Source organism: Pelodiscus sinensis, chromosome 14 (assembly GCF_049634645.1).
Source record: "Pelodiscus sinensis isolate JC-2024 chromosome 14, ASM4963464v1, whole genome shotgun sequence".
NCBI classification, from domain to species: Eukaryota; Metazoa; Chordata; order Testudines; family Trionychidae; genus Pelodiscus; species Pelodiscus sinensis.
Genome location: NC_134724.1, coordinates 44700830 through 44720836, shown reverse-complemented (window position 1 = coordinate 44720836; position 20007 = coordinate 44700830). Strand labels below are relative to the sequence as shown.

At 40.9% G+C, this 20007-nt stretch overlaps 1 protein-coding gene across 8 annotated transcripts in view; it reads left to right on the top strand.

Annotated features, from left to right (window-relative positions):
• Window positions 1-20007, top strand: part of TJP1 (tight junction protein 1) — a 299612-nt gene that overhangs the window by 245465 nt on the left and 34140 nt on the right. For 5 of the 8 annotated variants that reach the window (XM_075897725.1, XM_075897724.1, XM_075897723.1 and 2 more), the window contains 7 exons: window positions 6722-6932; window positions 8048-8148; window positions 9753-10106; window positions 10491-10742; window positions 11559-12452; window positions 12805-12899; window positions 13536-13760. In XM_075897725.1, the coding sequence (XP_075753840.1) occupies window positions 6722-6932; window positions 8048-8148; window positions 9753-10106; window positions 10491-10742; window positions 11559-12452; window positions 12805-12899; window positions 13536-13760 (2132 nt within the window). The remainder of the gene's footprint in view (window positions 1-6721; window positions 6933-8047; window positions 8149-9752; window positions 10107-10490; window positions 10743-11558; window positions 12453-12804; window positions 12900-13535; window positions 13761-20007) is intronic. The other 3 variants (XM_075897730.1, XM_075897727.1, XM_075897726.1) reach the window with 2 other exon arrangements.

Below are 20007 nucleotides of genomic sequence, written 5' to 3'. Positions count from 1 at the left end.
TCTTTTAAGTAAATTTTTTTCCACTGAAGGTGAACAAAACTGTTAGCAAATTTTGTCAACTTCAGCAAATTGTCAAAATGAAACATAATTCAGAAATGTCTAAACAAATATTTTTTACATTAATGAAACGTCGTGTAGAGCCATATAGCCCTACTAGCATTGGGACCGATGGCCATATAGCCACATTACTAGGAGGAACTGCTGGGGCACTGCGCTCGCTCTCGAATGTAAGGGAAGCATGGTCCTCTCTGTTGACTTCAGTGTCTCTTTGATTTTCAGTGATCTTTCAAGAGCTAATTGAAATAGATTGCAGACTCCCTACAGATACCTCTTGAGGTCAATAAATGATTAAAACAAGCAATGCTATATATTCTTCTTTTTGTGACCCCATCCAGAGTTGCCTTTCCTAGTAATGAGGCTATCGGGGAACCTGTAAAAAACCTTAACTACTTATGTGTGAGAGCTGATTAAAAATACTATGTTCTCACCAGTTACTCTTAATTTCTTGTTTTACCACCATCCACCCAGCTCTCTGAAAATTGATGGGGCAGATACTAGTCCATCTTATACAACAGAGATTAGAATAGCCAGTACACCTATTAAAACACAAACCTATAGTTCAACATCAGAAATTACTAGGCATTGATGGCCAAATATAACTTCACAAATTATGCAAAATTTGGTTACTATTCAACACCTGCCTCCAGATCAATGGGAACAATTTCAGGCTAACATTGTTAAGAAACTGTTAGTGATTACATCCCTCCAAGCAACTCTAGATGCTGCCAATCCCACAGCCCACTCTGTCTCCATGGCAGTGATGATGTACAGGGCATTCTGGCAATAGTTGTATGATTTCCTGGAGAAGTCCAGAATATGGTGGAGGATCTACCGTTCAATGGACTGAAGTTTATGAAGAAACTGATTCTAGGAGCATATCGTGTTCACTGGGCTTCTATACTCTTGAGAACAAAATAATATTCAGTAGATCAGAAATGGATCATAGATCCTGCTTGATGGAATTCTCTGGATTCCGGTGGAACCTCCAAGACCCTGGTTCTAGAGATCCTGCAATTAACCCAGCACAAATTCACAGCAGACTATCTTCAAAGCACCAGTTTTTGACGGGATGGTCAAGTGTTTAGGCCCTCCCATTTCTTTGTCCTGTCAGACACAACTAGTTGCCCACCTTCCCCTAACTGAAGACTAACTCATTAATTTTCAGTAAGCATTTGGAGGAGTATATCACCTCAGACAAATGGGTGCTGGAAATAATATCATTAGGCAAACTCCTCCACATACCTCTCTTCCCTCCTCTTGCTACTTCCTCATCTCTCTTCAGGATAAGCTCTTAGTAAGACAAGAAATAAACTTCCTTCTTCATACTGGGTTCAGACAGTGACTTCCACATAGTGGACCTTCTATCCCCCAGAAGGTCCATGTACTGTTTACAGGTCAAGACTATAGCATCAGATACCCCTCAAGGACTCGCCTTTGCTCCCATATGTTCTCACAGGTTGGATCAGCAGTGGCTGCATTGATAAATGCTCTGTTAGACACTTGGTGGTTCGAGGCTCATTCGTACCAAGAGGTGTTGGGTGCCAAGTGGAGGACACTTTTTCTTTGTTTTTGGACTTGGGCCTTCGGTTGAATATGGAGAAAATTCACGCTGACTTTCGTAAGGGGATCCCTGGAATCCTTCATATCCAGGGCCGCCTTCGTTAACTACTCAAGAGAACCCTCAGACTTCAGTTAGAAGCAGTCTTCATCCTGAAGATTCTATAGCAGACAACTCTAATTCCCCTCTCTCTCCCTCCTTGCTGTCCCCACCCATCCCTCTTCAGGGGCCCCTTTTATGAGCAGCTCCTCCTCCAGGAAGTGTAAACACTCCTGAGCATGGAGTTCTCTCCAGTGTTTCAGGGGCAGGGGTTTCTACTCCCACTATATCCTTGTTTCTAAGGTAAGGTCTTCGGCCCATCCTGGACTTAAGGGGGGCTCAACAAATTTGTCACCACCCACATGTTTTGGATGGCTTCTCTGACCTCCATCATCCCCTCCCTGGATCCCAGGGGATTGGTATGCTGCCCTTAACTTGAAGGACTCCTTCTTTCATGCATTCAAACCCTGGCACAGATGCTGCCTTCATTTTCTGGTTGGTGACAACCATTTCCAGTTTACTGCTTTCACTTTTGGACACACTGCAGTGTCCTGGGTATTTACTGAATGCGTGCCCATAGTGGCAGCCTTACTATGACAACATGGAATTCAAGTCTTTCCTGCCTGGATTGCTGGCTCTTGAGGGGCCATTCATACTGTAAGATGGAGATGCACATTGTCTTTACCTGGGACACTGCAACAGCTCAGTCTGTTACCAACCCCACGAGGTTGACCCTTGTGCACGCACAAAGGATTGAATTCATTGGGATAGTGCTCAGTGCCACCAAAACATGGACCTTTGTTCCAGAGCCTTGTTTTGCAACAGTGACCTAGATGTTGTGGTCACTCACCGGCTTCCCAGTCACCATCGTCAGGACGTGCTTCAAGCTCATAGGACTCTTGGTAACATGTATAAACATGGTCCCATTTGCAAGATTCTGCCTGGGGCCCTTCCAGTCCTGGCTTGCCATCAGTGTTTTGCCCAGGGCATGACAACATGGTGGTCACAGTTCCCAACACATGACTCATGCCCTGGGGCTGTGGCTGGATCCCAGGTCGGTGTTAATCTGTGTCCCATGCCATGTTCTGCAATCCACAGTATTTCTAGTCAGACATGTCCACATTGGGCTGGGGGGTGTGGCGCAGCGACTTGCCTTCTGGACCTCATCACCCAATCTATGTGGACAAACGAGATTATGTCCTTCCATATCCATGTCGGGGAGCACAGAGCAGTTTGCCTTTTTGTCTGGCATTTCTCCCTGACTTCTGGGGGAGATGCATGGCAGTCATGACTGACAATACCACTGCCATCTACATCAACAAATAAAGCGACATACTTTCATCTCCACTTTGCCAAGAAATCCTGCTCCTGACTTGTGCTTACCCCACTCTGTTCACATGGAGGGTGTTACACTTGCTATTTTAAGTTGTACATAGTGTTTGTGGTCAGCACTCTATAAACAGTAGCATTTCAAGTTGTAACTATCTTCCTTTCAAAGGAACTTGATTTTTGGAAAGCCATGAAAATCTTTATTCCGTTTTTGAGTTAAAACCCTTTTGCACTGAGCTATTGATTTTGTGTAAACATATAGAACTCATTTTTTTCATACTTTTTCCTTTTGCAAATGGGGCAATGAGTAGTTTAAGACCAAGTTTTGAAGCTGTTTTGTGTTCTGTTGAGTTGATAGCTAGTCCCTCTTTCAACATAGAAGAACAAAGTTATGCCTTATCAATTTGAACTTCCTTCTAACAACAGAAACTGGAAGAATCAAGAGAATTTTGAAGAGCAATAAAGATGTTGAGAGAGCTGTCTGTGAGGGGGATGACCATCCATCCCATTTTTCCCAGGACAGTCTCATATTTAAGGCCTGTTCTCGGCATTCTAGCTTTTTTTTTTTTAAATGGGCACATTGTCCTGTATATCCACTGCAGCAGGGAGAAGCAGCCAGAGCTCAGGGCTTCAGCTGTTGAAATCCCAAGCACTGGCAGCTCCCGTCCCCTCCCTTTATGCTGCAGGGCTGAATGTCGTCATCCCTGTAGGAGTACAGAGAGGGCAGAGAGCTGCTGGCACTTGGAGCTTCAGCTGCTGTGGAGCCCTTAGTGCCAGTGGCTCCTCCCCCACCTACTGTGGGGCTGGAGTCCCAACACTGGCAACTCTCTCCTCTCGTCCCCTCCCCCCACATACACGGAGTAGAGCTGGAAACCCAAGCACCCTCAAGCACTGGCCTCTCCTCCCCCTCCACCCTGGGGTTGGAGCCCTGAGCAGCAGCAGCTGCTTCCCCCATCCCAGTGTGGGGCTGGAGCCCCCCACCACTGGTAGCTCCCCCTTCACAGGGCTGGAGCCTTGAGTTCCGCAGAGGGCTGAAGCACCAAGCACCAGCGGACCCCCTCCCCTTTTGGTGTCTTGTATTTGGCATGGGGAAATATGGTCATCCTGTCTGTGAGTATGTGTTCAGAAATAAATGTTAGTAGGTCTTGAGGTGTCGAATGTCTTCTAAGTCTTCGTGAAATAACCTTCCGTTCACTGCACAACTCTATTGTATCAATATCTTTTGAATTTGTGTTGTAATGCCAACTCTAGGTTCAAGCAATGTTCTAATATCTGTTTTGAAGTCTTAGTTTGCAAACTGTGTACATCCTTGAAAAAAACAGCTATTGAATCAAGCTGCTGTATGTGCTCAAATAGTTCTTTAACTGACTGGATTGCAGGATCTAGGACTTGAACATAGAAGTTTACTCTGAATTTTTGTTTGGGATCCTGAACCGATTCGTCTTTTGTTTCATATGTGAACTGTTGCTGCTTTCTCCAAATTTGTGCTGATTCTGATTTAAAGTCTGGTAGTTCAAATTACTCAGCAAGCTCATGAGTATCTACTAGTGTCTTTTTAAACACTGTATCAATACTGAATTCCTCCAGAAGCTTGTTGATCTGTTGCAGCTGTTGTATAGCAGAATATATGTTGAAGTCCTTTGCCTGAAGTTTCTTACTGGTCAGGTTAACCTGCTCATTTTGTGGTATAACTACAAATTTGAATTTGCAAGAGCTTCTTCATCTGCATATGCCATATTGCCAAATGATCCTGTTAGGGCGGTAGTATCAGACATTTCAATTAGTGCATCATAAATATTTCCAAGCTCATAATCAACTATATGACTGGCCCACACGGGGCTACTAAGAACGATTGAATTGCTAGACCCTGCCCTTAGGCAGCAAATCCAGGCAGTGCTGTTTTAAAGCTATCCCATGATACATTTTAACTGTATTTACATACACAACCATGCCCAACAGTGCAAAATGAATAATATAATAACTTCTGACATGCAATTAGGCACTGTTTTACAAGTACAATATTTGATACTTCTGTTTCATAAGAGATAAGCCTGGTGCTAAGTGACCACCTAGTTCACCTGAATGGTCAGCTGGCCCTGCGCTTACGCTGAGTAAGACCTATGGGATATCTGGGTCTTTCTGATTGGTACTTGTCACTTCTATCTTGCATGAGCAAGATATAAAGGGTGTAGGTGCCATCCCTCCAGGTACTACTCACTAAAACGTTCTCAAATTCATGTGGACTGGACATGTGATAACTACTTTTGGGATATATTGCAGACTGTAACTTGAAATACTTAATTTTCCCCTCTGCCATTGAACTCTTCAGCCTGGATATGCTTCAAGGCTCTGTTTCTAGAAGTCTCTGCTGCTGCCTTACTGCTCTTCTAAGCTGCCTATTCTGTTCTACTTTCTTCACATGAAAGAAAGTTGGACTGTGGTGCTCATGTGCATTTTTTAAGCAAGTGAAATATTACCTAATTGGAGAAACTGATGCTAGACTCCCTCATTTAAGTTCTTGGAGTCGTCTAATACTAGCTTTCACCTCATATTACACTCATCCCCTCTTCCTTCTTTCCAGTGGAGCTAACTGCTTCTGTGGGCACCTGGGCAAGGTTAGGGGTGGGTAACTCTGCACTCCCAGAAGGGGCAGGGCTGAGGGTGAAAGGTGGTAGGGTCAAGGACGGCCATCCTTTTAGTCCTGCCACATAGCACATGGCTCGGTGCTCCAGCCTGGTGGCAATTTAAAGGGCCCAGGGCTCAAGGTGCCATTGCTACTGTGGCTGGGACCTGGGGCAATTGCTCTCCTCCCTTCCCCAATCAGTGGACCTGCTTCTTTCATTATATTTTTAAAACAAATTTGTTATTGCCCCCTCTAGTGCAAAAATTTTAAACACTGAAGGGACATCTCAAGCTGGAAACGCTACATGCCACTGCACTAATTGCATGTTCCTGAGGTTGACTTTGTGGCAGGGGAAAGCAGGTTAGATCCCTTGTGCAGGGGCAGGGATTTCTTGGAAGGAGAGCTGATAAGACATGGAAACTAGCTTTGTGGAGGAATCTGGACTCAGGATGTTAGTAACAGTGAATTGACTAGTTGATGGAATTTCCATTGACTACTCGACTAGTTGATAAGCACTTCTGCATTGCTCCTTTGAAATGTACATTTCAAAAGTCCCGCTCCATGCAGCATGCCAGCTTCGAAATGCACAAGAGTCCCCCGGGCTCAGCTGTGTGCTGCGCCCACATTGAAATAACCCTCCATTTGCTGCCTCTGTCTGATAGAGGGGGAATCAATTAGTCGACTGACTATCTGATAAGCATTTACTTATCGGATAGTCAACTAGTCCTTAACATCCCTAATCTGGACCTGGCATTTCTTCCTAGTAACCACAGGCTTTGTTTCTAATACAGTGTGCTGATGTGGCTCCCCTTTTGCCTAAGAAAACTGGCTGATTTATATGGGTTAAATACATTATATGTAATAATTCATATAATTAATTTGAAGTAGCACCAATGTTGTTGGGACTGATGGCCACCTGGACAGCCCAGCTGTATTGGGATTACCTATATACTTTCCCGTTATCAGAATGGAAAAGTTTAACGAGTTAGTTATTTATCAGTATATAAATGCCATGGTAAATAGAAAACAAATCTGTAAAAGATATTACAATGTATTATTTAGTAAGAGCTTGAAAGCTTTACTTCTTGCATATGTACTATTTTTCTCTGCAGGACAAACATGCTTTATTAGATGTCACTCCAAATGCTGTGGATCGTCTGAATTATGCACAATGGTATCCCATTGTGGTGTTCCTTAATCCTGATTCCAAACAGGGTGTAAAAACCATGAGAATGAGACTTTGTCCAGAATCACGGAAAAGTGCTAGAAAATTGTATGAAAGAGCTCACAAGCTACGGAAAAATAATCATCATCTCTTCACAAGTAAGTAAACATGAGGAGATGCTTATGAACTAATTACAAGTTAAATTGGAGCGATGGTAATATATCTAACAGCATCTCTTGTATAGTGTGAATATGATTTTTATTAGCAATGAAAATATACCAGTCGTACCCATTACATTTAAATCCCACAAATTTTAATAAAAAATTGGTTAGAGGTTTTCACAAGTAAACTATGTCAATCCCAATACTAGTTTGCATTAATTATGGTCTTTTTTTGTTGTATTTCTCCTTCCTTCCTTTCTTCCTTCCTACCTCTCATTGAAGGAGAGGTAGCAAAGGCCCCTTCATAATGCATGGTACATTTGGCTCCTTGCCAAACTTTTTCCCTTTCTTGGTGTTCTATTCTGTTCCCACTGTATCCATGACTGGCCTTCCTTCTTGCTGTCTGGTCCTGATTCACTTGCAGACTTACCTGTTGCTCCTAATTTTATTAGGAATGGTATTAACAGTGGGAGAGCAGTAAAGGCTTACCATAGGGTTCTGCTTTTTTCTAGATTTGATTTGTGATTAAGATATCAGTTTCACTAGTTTAAAAAAAGTTTGAATTGGTTCACAGGGTAGGTGGTATTAATCTCATTCAAGATGGTTCTTTCTTCCTTGTGTGTCATCACCAGTAATATAGGTTTTGCAGATCAAGTTACATCAGCTGTATTTGTGTGTCTATATATAGGTGGAATTTAGTAAAGTTCTGTCCTGCTGAGGCTCAGATAGGCAAGCTAACTCTTTTTCTTTTAACTGTGTTGACTTGGCTAGACCAATAGAGGTAAAAATCAGCAAAAATGTATTCTGAAATCTAAAGGAAGCAGATAGGCCTCTAATTAAACACAAAAGGAAAGAATTGATGGGTGCCATATTAACAGTTTCTTTTAGAGTAAAATATGCTGAGCTCGGCTCTTAGCATTGATAAGATAAAACTGATAAAATGCCTCAAACTGTTTTATATAAAGCAGTCATACATAAATGTGTGTATACAAAGTGCTGCAAGTGTTATTTAAACTCAAAATTCACATTGTATTTGGTGGTCATGGTCCAGAATGTTCTAGTCAAAAAGAAATGTTACATTAAGAAATTTATTTATCCTATTTTATTTTTAGCTACCATTAACTTGAATTCAATGAATGATGGCTGGTATGGAGCATTAAAAGAAGCTATTCAGCAGCAACAGAACCAGTTGGTATGGGTTTCAGAAGGAAAGGTAAGGAATGTCACATTCTCTTTTATTTGAGTAGGAATAATAAAACATTATTGATCTTATACAGTACAGTTGTGAGTATTCTTTCTTTTCCCTTTTGCATGATCATCTTAAGATTGTTGTGAGGAGGGAGTGGACATTTATGCTTTAAGAATAGTCCTTATGATACGGTTGTTCTTAATGGCCACTGTTGTATTTGTACATATCCATTCCATTCCACTCAGTTGTGCTTTAAAGACAATTTGGTTTTCTCTTGGAATGAAAAGGTTGTTTTCTTGTTTTGCCTAACACTACCTGGTCTAAAGGACACAACTGACTCAGTTGACAACTGTGACCTGCCTTAATTGATTTCTAACATGATAAAAGTAAAGACTTTATTTTGAGTGTTCTGGGAGAGGACACGTTTTATTTGTTTCGGTTCTAGAAATACGAAGGGTATTTGCCTATGGAAATCATCTACAAAGAGGAGTAGCAGATTCTGTCATTTGAAGTCTAGCAAGATTAGTGGCTTTGCCAAAGATATACCCAAGTTCAACCAGAAATTATGATCTTAGTGGAGTTCTGACATTTGTTTGAGAATAGAGTTTGAGATTAGAGCTTCTTGCCTTAATGTACATCACAGGCAGCTGCATTATAAGTTTCCACACTAAAATATGCTAGCCCTTTCCTTGGTAGGAGAAGATAGTTATGGTATCGTATTCATTCATTTACCTTCAATCGTTGGTTGTTTCGTTATCAAGAAGGTCACCAAAGGTATGTCTGCCTTGCAGTTAGATACCTGTGACTGGTCTGAGCCCAGCTGACTCAGGCTTATGTGGCTGAGCCTCGGGGCTAGCTATGGTGTAAACATTTTTGGGGTTGGAATCCAGGCTCTGGAGTCCTGTGTAGTGGAAGGCTCCCAGAGCTCAGCCTGAATGTCTACAGTTAAACCTCGCTTAGTCTGAGCCCCGTGAGCCCAACTGAGCTGGTATAGGCCAGTCATATGTATCCAACTGCGGTGTAGACATTCCCTCAGTTGTTCCGTACCCGTGAAGGAAGGTCACTCCTAAGCAGGCATATGAGATGTGGGTGAGGGGAAGTGGAGTATAGCAATCACAGCTGCATGCAGTTACGAACACCGCTCTTCCCACAGCACCGTTGGTGCAAGGGGAAGGGAATAGAAACTGACTCCTCTATATATTGCCCCATTTTGTTTGACCCCCATGACACTGGGAAGTGTGTGTGTGTAGCACCTGCTGAGCACAGCAGATACTGAATGGAGGAGCAATGGAACAGAGGTGCAATGGAGATAGGAAAACTACCAGACTCCTACTCTCAGAGCACTGGTTGTGACACCCTCCAATAGTAAAGGCTTGATTTTTCAGAGCTGGTTGCCTATAGCTCTTATTGAATTGGTTCCGCGCACCCGAAAATAAGATCTTAAATTACTTTAAAGAGCCAGGCTTTCTAACGTCCCACTACAAATTGGAAGCAGGTACATATAGTATGTTGAATGTAGGTGTATTTTTAGTTTTCCACAAGAAAGTATCCTTCCCAGATTCCCAGGAAAAATGATGGGCATCCTTGGAAAATGATGAAAGATTTTAATTTAATTTTGTTTGACACAGGCAGATGGTGCTACAAGTGATGACCTTGACTTACATGATGATCGCCTGTCCTACCTGTCAGCTCCAGGTAGTGAATATTCCATGTACAGCACAGATAGTAGACACACTTCAGACTATGATGACACAGATACAGAAGGGGGTGCCTATACTGATCAAGAACTTGATGAAACGCTCAATGATGAAGTAGGGACTCCTCCTGAATCTGCAATTACACGGTCCTCTGAACCTGTAAGAGAGGATTCCTCTGGAATGCACCATGAAAGTCAAACATATTCTCCTTATGCATCACAAGCTCAGACCCAGCCAAATCCTAGAATAGACTCTCCAGGATTTAAAACAGCCACATCTCAACCGGTAAGTAGCAACTTTGCATTTTGATAAGAGATATTCTTCTTAGAGAATATGTCTTTGAAGCAGGTACTTGTGCGTACAGTCCTTAGCAATATTGTGAGTGCACACCAGAAACTGCTGATTTCATATAAAGGGGCTGTGATTTATTTTGATGTGAAGTTCCAGTCTATTTTATATATTTAGATATGTACTTCATTTTATAAAAGGTGATATAAATTTTAAAACTTCTGAAAAGTACTACTGCCTGATACTTTCTATCAGTGCTCTTTGAACAACTATACATGTAGTAGATGTGCTTGATTGAAAAATTAGTATTTTAAATCTAGACTGGAAAGTCATAGCATTTTACAAGAGCACTACATTTAAAATATTTTAAACACTTCACAGAAAGCAGAAGCCTCACCTGCAGTCCCTTACCTTTCCCCGTCGCCTGAAACAAACCCTGCAACCTCATCACCTTCTGCTGTTAATCCTAATGTAAACCTAACTAATGTCAGACTGGAGGAGCCCACCCCAGCTCCTTACAACTCTTTTCAACTACAAGCTGGCCCCTTAAGAACACCAAGTACTGAGGGAATTCACATAATGCTAAGAGATCAAGAGCCATCATCCTTCTCACCGCATATAGATCCAACAAAGGTACCTGCGCTGCATAATTACACTAATTTGCTGATATACATCAAGATAGCCATGATTGTTTTGTTTTGCTCCTTATGGGAGGGTTCCTTTTGATTTTTCTGAGGGTTTATGAAATATACAACAGTAAATATAAATTGCTAGGAATCCTCCTTTTTTGTTAAGTATCAGAGGGGTAGCCGTGTTAGTCTGAATCTGCAAAAGCGACGAGGAGTCCTGTGGCACCTTATAGACTAACTGAAGTGTAGGAGCATAAGCTTTCGTGGGCAAAGACCCACTTCTGCATGCATCTGACGAAGTGGGTCTTTGCCCACGAAAGCTTATGCTCCTACACTTCAGTTAGTCTATAAGGTGCCACAGGACTCCTCCTTTTTTATTGTTTGCATGGCTTCAAATTGTACAACTTCCATTTTTTTCTAGAAAACAAATTTTAAATAAAAGTTGCTTTGTCCTATTTGTTTTAATTTTTTTGCATATTTAATGTAAATTATCAATATTTTATGCTCTTCATTAATGAGCCTTTGTGGAAAAACCTCTGTGTCCTCAATGATCCTAAACTTTTCTCATGCCTTATGATTGCCAGTAAACTAAATGGAGACAGATAATTATAAAATGAGCAGATGAGTACACTGAATACAGACTCTTGACTGTAGAAATTAATCTTAATGATTTAAAAAATTCATACTTAGACTGCTTTTCCATATAATATAAGTAAATCCGTAAGCTAATCTTACCAATCCTGCTTGTAGTATAGAACTTTAAATTAACCTGGTTGCAATCACTTTTTTCATGTTACACATGAGATTTTCTCTTTCCCAGGTGTACAAAAAGGATCCATACATTAGTGAGGAGGCACCAAGACAGAACTATGTCTTGAAACAACCAGCAGTCAATCATCCAATACAAAGGCAGGAGAGAGACTCTAATCTGATTTATGAATCCCAGGTTCAGTATGCAGAGAAGCAACCCAGTAGAGAATATGAGCAATCAACATACAGGTATAATTCTACAAACTACGTAGATCAGTTTTCCCATGGTTATGATCCTCGTCTACATTATGATGACCATATACCTCCATATGAGGAGCACTGGGAATATTATGATGAAAAACAACCCTACCAGCCAAGACCACCTTATGATAATCAATCACCTAGGGACTTTAACCCCAGACAAAATGCAGAAGAGAGCACAGAACGCAGCTACTACCCAGCACAACCTCGCTTTGAAGAACCACCTTCAATGGTTTATGACAACAGGCCTCGTTATGAACATGCACCTAAAAACTTCAGTCTACCACAACTGCGATATGAAGAACAGCCCACTACTGGCTATGATATTCACAGTAGATATAAACCAGAAGCTGAGACATACCCTTCAGCAATAACTAAGTCTCCTGAACCTAAGCAATACTTGGATCCACATATGAGGGGCTATGAACAAGGCCCTCCACAAGGGTTTAATGCTAAAGCAGGACAGTATGAGTCTTCTCATGGCACAGCAAGTGTTCCTCCTCCTCCCCCCTCCTCACAAACCAAACCAGAAATACTGCCTACCAACAGTAAACCACTGCCAACACCCCCAAATCTAAGAGAAGAAGAAGAAGATCCAGCTATGAAACCACAATCTGTGCTAACTAGAGTGAAGATGTTTGAAAACAAAAGATCAGCATCATTGGAAAAAATCAAGGACCCTAATGATACACCAGTTGCCAAGGTAAATAATTTATACGTGTAAATAAACTTCCACTTCCTGTTATTAAACTGATAGTACACTGAAGTTAAGTAGCAAAGCAGGTAGTACCAGATATGTTGAAGTTGTCTTTCTATAAGTATACAGAGAAGGAGTTCTTTCTTTGTTGCACTTCTTTCTTACTTAACTTTAGCATACTGTATTGTTAAAAACAGGAATTGGAAGGTTGTATTGAGAGGAATCACTACCTATGCACCCTTTCTTCAGGTTTTGATACTTTGATTCACGTGGTTTTTCTTTTCAGGGAAGGCCATGGGTACTTTCTAAGTACAAGAATGTAATGAAGTAATTCTACATGTATTTGATTTTCTTACAGCCTCCGGAACTAGCACCTAAACCTACCATTACCACAGTGAGTGGTTCCAAACCAAACTCTCAAAGTCAGTATGAACATGACAAAACAGTTTACAGGTAAATGTATCATTTTTCATTAATACACATGTAATCAAATAGTAAATGTGTAGATGTTTTAATGGCGAGACTTCTGCATGGGCATTTTAAAAATTACAGTAAAGCATTACTTCAGTGAGACAGGTATATCTGTAATAGAGGCCTCCCAGGAACTTTGCTTAAAGGTTTCCCTGATGCAAGATGAAGTGAGTTTCATTGTACCCTTTCTCAGTTCCTTTTAAGAAAGAAATAATTATGGCATAAGAAAATACAGAAGCAAGTTAGAAGATTTATTTAATTGAGGTAATCTAGAAATAGGTGTTTGTGGTACGGCCTCCTTAGCTAATTTAACTTCAGTATATATTAATGGATGAAAGGTGTTGCTGTCCATCTGCTGTTGAATCATTGTTAAGCCTCCATATCTTGCCAACTAAATGCAGTTCTGTTTATATGAATGAGTAGTATTTGAGAGGCAGTTGTAAATCTATTTCTGCATAGTTGTATGAAAGTTACGTTTAAATTGCATTGTGGCTAGCTAGATTACAAAGAAGCATTTGGGATGTGAAACACTAATTAAAATACAAACTGTTAAAAAATACCCAAACAAGAAAGCAAAGCTTTATCATCATCATCATCATCATCATCATCGCCATTTAGGGCCCCAGAACCACAGAGACCTCAAGTGAAGCCACCTGAAGATATAGTACGTTCAAATCACTATGATCTTGAGGAAGATGAAGAGTACTATCGAAAGCAGCTTTCATACTTTGATCGCAGAAGTTTTGAAAATAAGCCCTCTGCACAGGTTCCCGCCAGCCATCACCCTGAGCCTGCTAAGCCAGTACCACCTCAGAATCAACTGAACTTCACTAACTATTCTAAGTAAGATCTTTCAACTTACATTGTCATACTCATTTGGTTTGAAAGTACAGTGGGATTTAGGAGCATTATTGAATTCACTATTTACTTGAATTTCTGTAACCACCAAGATGGATGCCCAAAGGCTGTTGGTACCTGATTAAAAAGCATCGCTTCTTGTGTAACAAAAAAAGACAGTTTTACTGTCTTGAGAATTTTTGTATGAAGTTAGTGTGAAAACATAAAATAATTGAGTTTGTATCTCAGTTGAATTTAATGAAGTATAGAGACTTCTGGTGCTGAACAATTTATTTTATGGACCCTTTTTAGAGAAGAAACAGGTAACCCTTAGACCAACGTGCACTGACTGTATCGTAAAGGGTTTTTCTCCTAGCATTAAGCTATACTGAGTAATTGAATATCGTATGGAAAAGAAATTTGAATACCATTGGGATTCTGAGTAACTTTGTTCTGCAGGCATAAATTTAAACACATCAGCTGTAAGACGTTTATGTATAACTAGAACAATTTCGTTACACTTTTTGGATGTGATGTTGATGCCAGACATCTTTCCCTGTAGATGCAAACATCTTTTTCCTGTGTTGGGCCATTTATTTGATTTGGAACATTTGTACAGAAATTGTATGCAAACTCCAATACTAATGTAGTTCATATATGATGTATGTGTACAAACTTTTTTTACTACCTTAGCTGTTTGTTTTTTTAATTGAGAATGTCGCCAACAGGTAGTCAATAGGCTTTCCCAAGTTTTTTTCAGTATTTTAGGATCCCTTGGGTTCTTAATTTCTTTTACCCATTTACTTTATTGTGACCTCTGGTTCTGGGATAACAGACCTAGGCAGGGCACTTGGATTCTGTTCCTAACACTAACATTTTATCTCTGCAACCTTTTACTTTCACCACCTAAAAATTGAAAATGATAGCTTTTTCACAGGCTTTTTGGGTGCTGAAGTTTTTTAAGAGAAATCTCTCAATGAAACAGTCCCAGCACTATATCAGCGATGGGTAAAATCACTAAAATTCAGTGTTAAATGCAATTACAGGGTGCAGGATAACGTAGGTGTGTTATCAGGAAAACAACAAGAATCCATGGGAAAATAGCCGTCCAGGAGTTGAAGTTTAATACATAAAATTCCAAATGATTTACTGAGTTTGTTGCAAGATACCTTTTTAAAATTGGGGCGGGGGACGTAAAAACCTAAAATTGCCAAAAGTGAACCAAGTATATTATGCAAAGTAAAAATTTTAAAACCTTGCTAAGTAGTATGGATCATCTAGTGACTAGCTTGATACTTTGTAGGTAAGAGATCTGAATCCACATTTTATAATCATGGATAAAATGTAGGAAGACTGATACACAGCCACCTGGGAAGCATAGATCATGTGGAGAGCAGTGTCTTTAGTGACCCATGATCAGAGCCATTCCTAGGGGAATGGCCTGGAGCCACTCTTCTCTCCCCCCCCCCCCCCCCCCCCCCAATGTCCCAGGCACAGGACAACCTCCTGTCACAGGCCACCTCCCTTCCCCCCCGCTCCTCCAATCCCTATCCTTACTCTGTCCACTTACTCAAAGCCCCTTCCCTTGAGCAGTGCATGGGATAGCTCAGTAGTTGGAGCATTGACCTGCTAAACCCAGGGTTGTGAGTTCAATCTTTGGGGGGGCTATTCAGGGATTTAGGGCAAATCTGTCAGGGATGGTACTGCTGTGGAGGCAGGGGACTGGACTTGATGACCTCTCAAGGTCCCTTCCAGTTCTATGAGATGGTATATCTCCATATTATTACCAGGGGAATCCTGGTGTTGGGCAGCAGCAAGGGTCCCCCCATACACACTCACAGTGGAGGCAAAAGCTTCCTGAGCTCTGCCCTACCACCCTCTCACAGCCCACTGCATTCTGCTCCACTGCAGCAATGGGAAATGGCGCACCTTGGGGCCAGGGTGCTCTGCTTCCCATTGCTGTGGTGAAGCAGAATACAGCGAGCTAGAGAAGGACAACTGGGTAGAGTGAAGCAGGCTACTTGGGTCACTCTGAGTCCTACCACTATGGTAATAGGAGAGGGCCACCCCCCGATGCTGTTCCATGACAGGCCTCGGGTAATCCCCTGGGTCTCTGTGGGCCTCGTCCAAAGGACACCTGAGGTAACTGCTCCAGAGTCTCCTAAAGAGCAGTGCAGGGTCTAGATCAACTGCCCAAATCTTCCTATGGATGGGACGCCTCCGCTCATGATCTGTACTCCACAGGCAGCTGTGAATCGGTCCCTTTACTTTTTATCTTATCTAGTATCTTCTGGAAGAAAGACTACATACTAGCTGTTGGTAGAGTAGAAGGATCACTGGTTTTGCTTCCATATATTACACATTACAATAAGTGATCTAAATAGTTCAGCTGGTTCCCAGAGTCTACTAGACGGGCTTTCAGCTTGTGCTGTCAAGGAAAACTAGGGAATCTTCTTGCCCTTTGCAGAGTACATCTGGAGCAAGTGACTCCTTCACCATATAGTGAGACCCTGAGAAATGGTGGCTGGCAGTGGAGATACCCAAGACAGTGCTCCAAGTTTTAATTAATATTTGTGAAGGTTTTTAATATCAACAGTGAAAGGCACTATAGTATTGCAGACAGCAATATGTTTATCCTGCTTATATAAATGGCTTCACTATAACATCATTGCTGAGCACAATAAAATATGTATGCAAGCCTGAAAGTTCAAAGTAGCAATGAACTGGTAGAGCATGGAGAATAAATGCAACTGTTCATTGGCTCAGAACTCAAATCAAGTGCCCCAGAAACGCTGGCATCGGAGCAGGGCACTGAAAAGGAAACCATTTTCACTTCTGCCTCAAACCTGAATGTGTCCCATGACATTTCAGGCCTCAGTGTATAGGAAAGTGACATAAAATAGCTGCAAAGAAAAGTAGTATTGCATGTATAAGACTGAGGCACCTCTTGATTGGAAATGATAAAGCTGTATCCCTGCCTTTCTTTCATTTGAAGCTCTGAGGGAACTGAGTTTATTTCTCAAAAGGTTGTGTCCCCATTATATTTTCCACTGTTCCTGGTCTGTTTTCTCATTCTTTCCCAGGTGTATCCCTTTCACACATTTCAGAGAGGTAGCTGTGTTAAGTCTGTTTCAGCAGAAACAAAAATTTGTTCGTCTTTAAGGTGCCACCAGATACCTTTTTATTTCTGCTGAAACAGACTTAACACAGCTAGCTACCTCTCTGAAATGTGTGAAAGGGATACACCTGAATCTGCATAAATAACAAAAAGGACTTTTTGTTGTTAACGTTAACAGTAATGAAACAAATATGAAATATTCATCCATTACCTAAAAAACTTACTGATGTCTTTAATTTATATAAGCAGGCTTACTAGACTTTGATTTTTACTTATTTATAATTTCAGTGAAAATCAGTGTTTACTCTTAGGCTTTTTTCAGTTGCAATCAATTTTTAAATTTTCACCATTGCAGAAAATTATGATGAAGTCAGATAATTATTGAATGGTTGTAGTGGTTGAGATTTTAAAAAGTTGAATCTAACGGCTAACAAACAAATTGTTATTATCACAGGTCGAAATATAACTATACTTAAATCAAAATCAGATTAATTCTCAAGAATCACTTTTTTCTTTGCCTTTCTGTAAGTTGATAATTATCAATGAAAATATTTTGTTGGTTTGTGTGTGTGTACAGTGAAATGCACATTTACTTTCAAACAAAGCCACGGTAATATATACATTTTAATAGCTTTCTTTTGGATGATTATTGCAAATCTTAGAAATGGGAGGAACCTAAACAAATGGCTCTAATGGCACCTTGATATCCCTCTTCCAATAAGGTGGTTGGTTTTTCTTTTCTTTTCTTTTCCCCCTTTTTCTTTTTGGTTGATACTGTTATAGTAACTTGTAAAGAATAATTTTGTGCAACTTGAGAAATTAAACAAAACATTGGACAAAGATGGTCAAAACTCCCTCCACAGATTACCACTTATCAAAAATAACTTGACTGTGTTGGTGCCCCTGTTTGTATTGACCTTGCATGAAAATCCATGTGCCTTTACTAGCATGAATTTTCACTGAATGCCAGTTTCATCATCTACATGAGTCTGTGCATAAGCTAAATTTTAAATCTCTATAAATGAGTATTGGCATAGGAAGCAGTTGTAGACATAGCATGCAAACAACATTCTGGAGCTAGTCTGGCCATTCACAATTAATGCAGCTTGAATGACTACCCTGGAAAATGTCCAGGGAACTGTTTTCAATCAGTGCAGAGGTACAAAAGTTCGTAAAAATTTAAGTATACAAAAAATTGCCTCTTGGATGATTTACTCAATACAGTTCAAAATTACTATGGTGACTGCTATTTGATAATTTAGATAATTTGCTATGTGATAATGTTTGCATTGCTAACATAAAAATGTTTGTAATTCAGGCCCTACATTTAACTGATGGTCACAAATTGCTGTACACTTACGGAAAATGTCCTATGAATGCCACGTATGCATTGAAAGAGAAATGGGTATACTACCTTATGTGGCTTTGCAATAGCAATGAACAAGTATTGTGTTTCCTCATCTTTGCTGCTGCCATCATAGATGCTTCCTTTCAAACAAGCGAAGGCTAATGTCTATTTCTTTAGAAAAAATTCACATTTACCAAACAGAATTAACTGTAAACAAAATAACCACATATGTAGTAATGGCTGGGCAATGTCAGACCTGGTCTGGCTATAAGACTTCTTCAGAATTTAACAGACATGACACCTACTATGTTCAGGAGATGAGGGATTAGATTGTTGGTGGTGTTTGCAAATGGGGTTAGTTTATTGTGATAGTAATTTTAATTTGTTAATCTTAGTAGAGCAAATGGTTAAATTTGCAACAACAGTGATGTGGTTATCAGGAGGAGGAGGCATTTCCATCTCTTCTCGTCACATATTTGATTAGGGAAAATAGCTTTTAGTCTGGAATTGCTTGTGGTGCTAAATAGGATACTTCAGGAACAGAGTAGCTCTTTGGTATTTGATCTTCATGTATTCTATTCAGGTTTGCAAGGGGACCTGCTAGTGTGTGTAACATTTTAAATGAACATCTGAAGCTGTTGGAGAGGGAGCGCATTCTGAGGCCATATTAAAGGTAGAATATATAGACACGCACAGTGTACAGGTCTTGGAACGTGTAGTAAAAGAGTTAAATGCATCATCACTTCGGGTATGGTCGGTTTTACATATTGGGATAAACAGATAGTTATTTTAATATCCAATTATGTTTGCTAATATGCTATGGTATTTGAATTTTCTTACTGATAGTATGAAATAGAGATGTTAAGGGGTGGGTATTTAATTAATTGACTAATCCATTAGAATTTTTGACTACCCAATTAGTTGATAGGCAGTGCAGCTCAGTCCTAACTGGTTCCACACCTGGTGCAAAACTTCGCTGCAGCTCTGCAATTTAATATACAGTAGGAGCCACAGGGCTGGCAGCCCAGCTTTTATTGCCTTTTAAATTGCGGAGCCACAGCAGAGGTTCCGCACTTGCGTGAGCCAGGGCTGAGCTGAACTGCCTGCCCAGCCTGCAGGGGGTCCAGCAGGAAGTTGGGACCCCCTGCGGACAGAGGCTGCTGCTTCAAAGTAGTCCCTGCACCCCTCTCCTGCCTCTGATAGAGGCAAAAGCGAGGGGGATGGGCGCATTGCAGAGACATTGCTGGGGGAAGCCCGCTTTTAAGCCAGTTCCCCCAGCACCAGCTTCTCTCCTTCTCCCCTTTGTTGCCTCTGATACAGAGGCAGTGGGGAGGAAGGGGGAGGATTGCCGAGTAATCAACTCAACTACCTGATAAGTATAGGCTTTTCAAGTCGTCGATTGTTTGACTACTCCCTTAGGGGGCTAGTGTAGACATACCCTAGTTCGAACTAGGGAGGCTAATGTAGGCATTCGAAGTTGCAAATGAAGCCTGGGATTTAAATATCCCGGGCTTTATTTGCATCTTCCCGTCCGGGCGCCATTTTTAAATCCCCTTAGTCTGTACTAACTGCCCGCGGCTACACGCTGCAGTCAAACATTAACTCAAACTAAGTCCTCAGTTTGAGTTAACTGTTACACCTCATTCCATGAGGAATTTAAATATTTAAATCCCGGGCTTCATTTGCAACTTCGAATGCCTACATTAGCCTCCCTAGTTCGAACTAGGGGGCTATTGTAGACATACCCTTACATCCTTAGTATGAAAGTGACTGTGTTTTTGCATAAA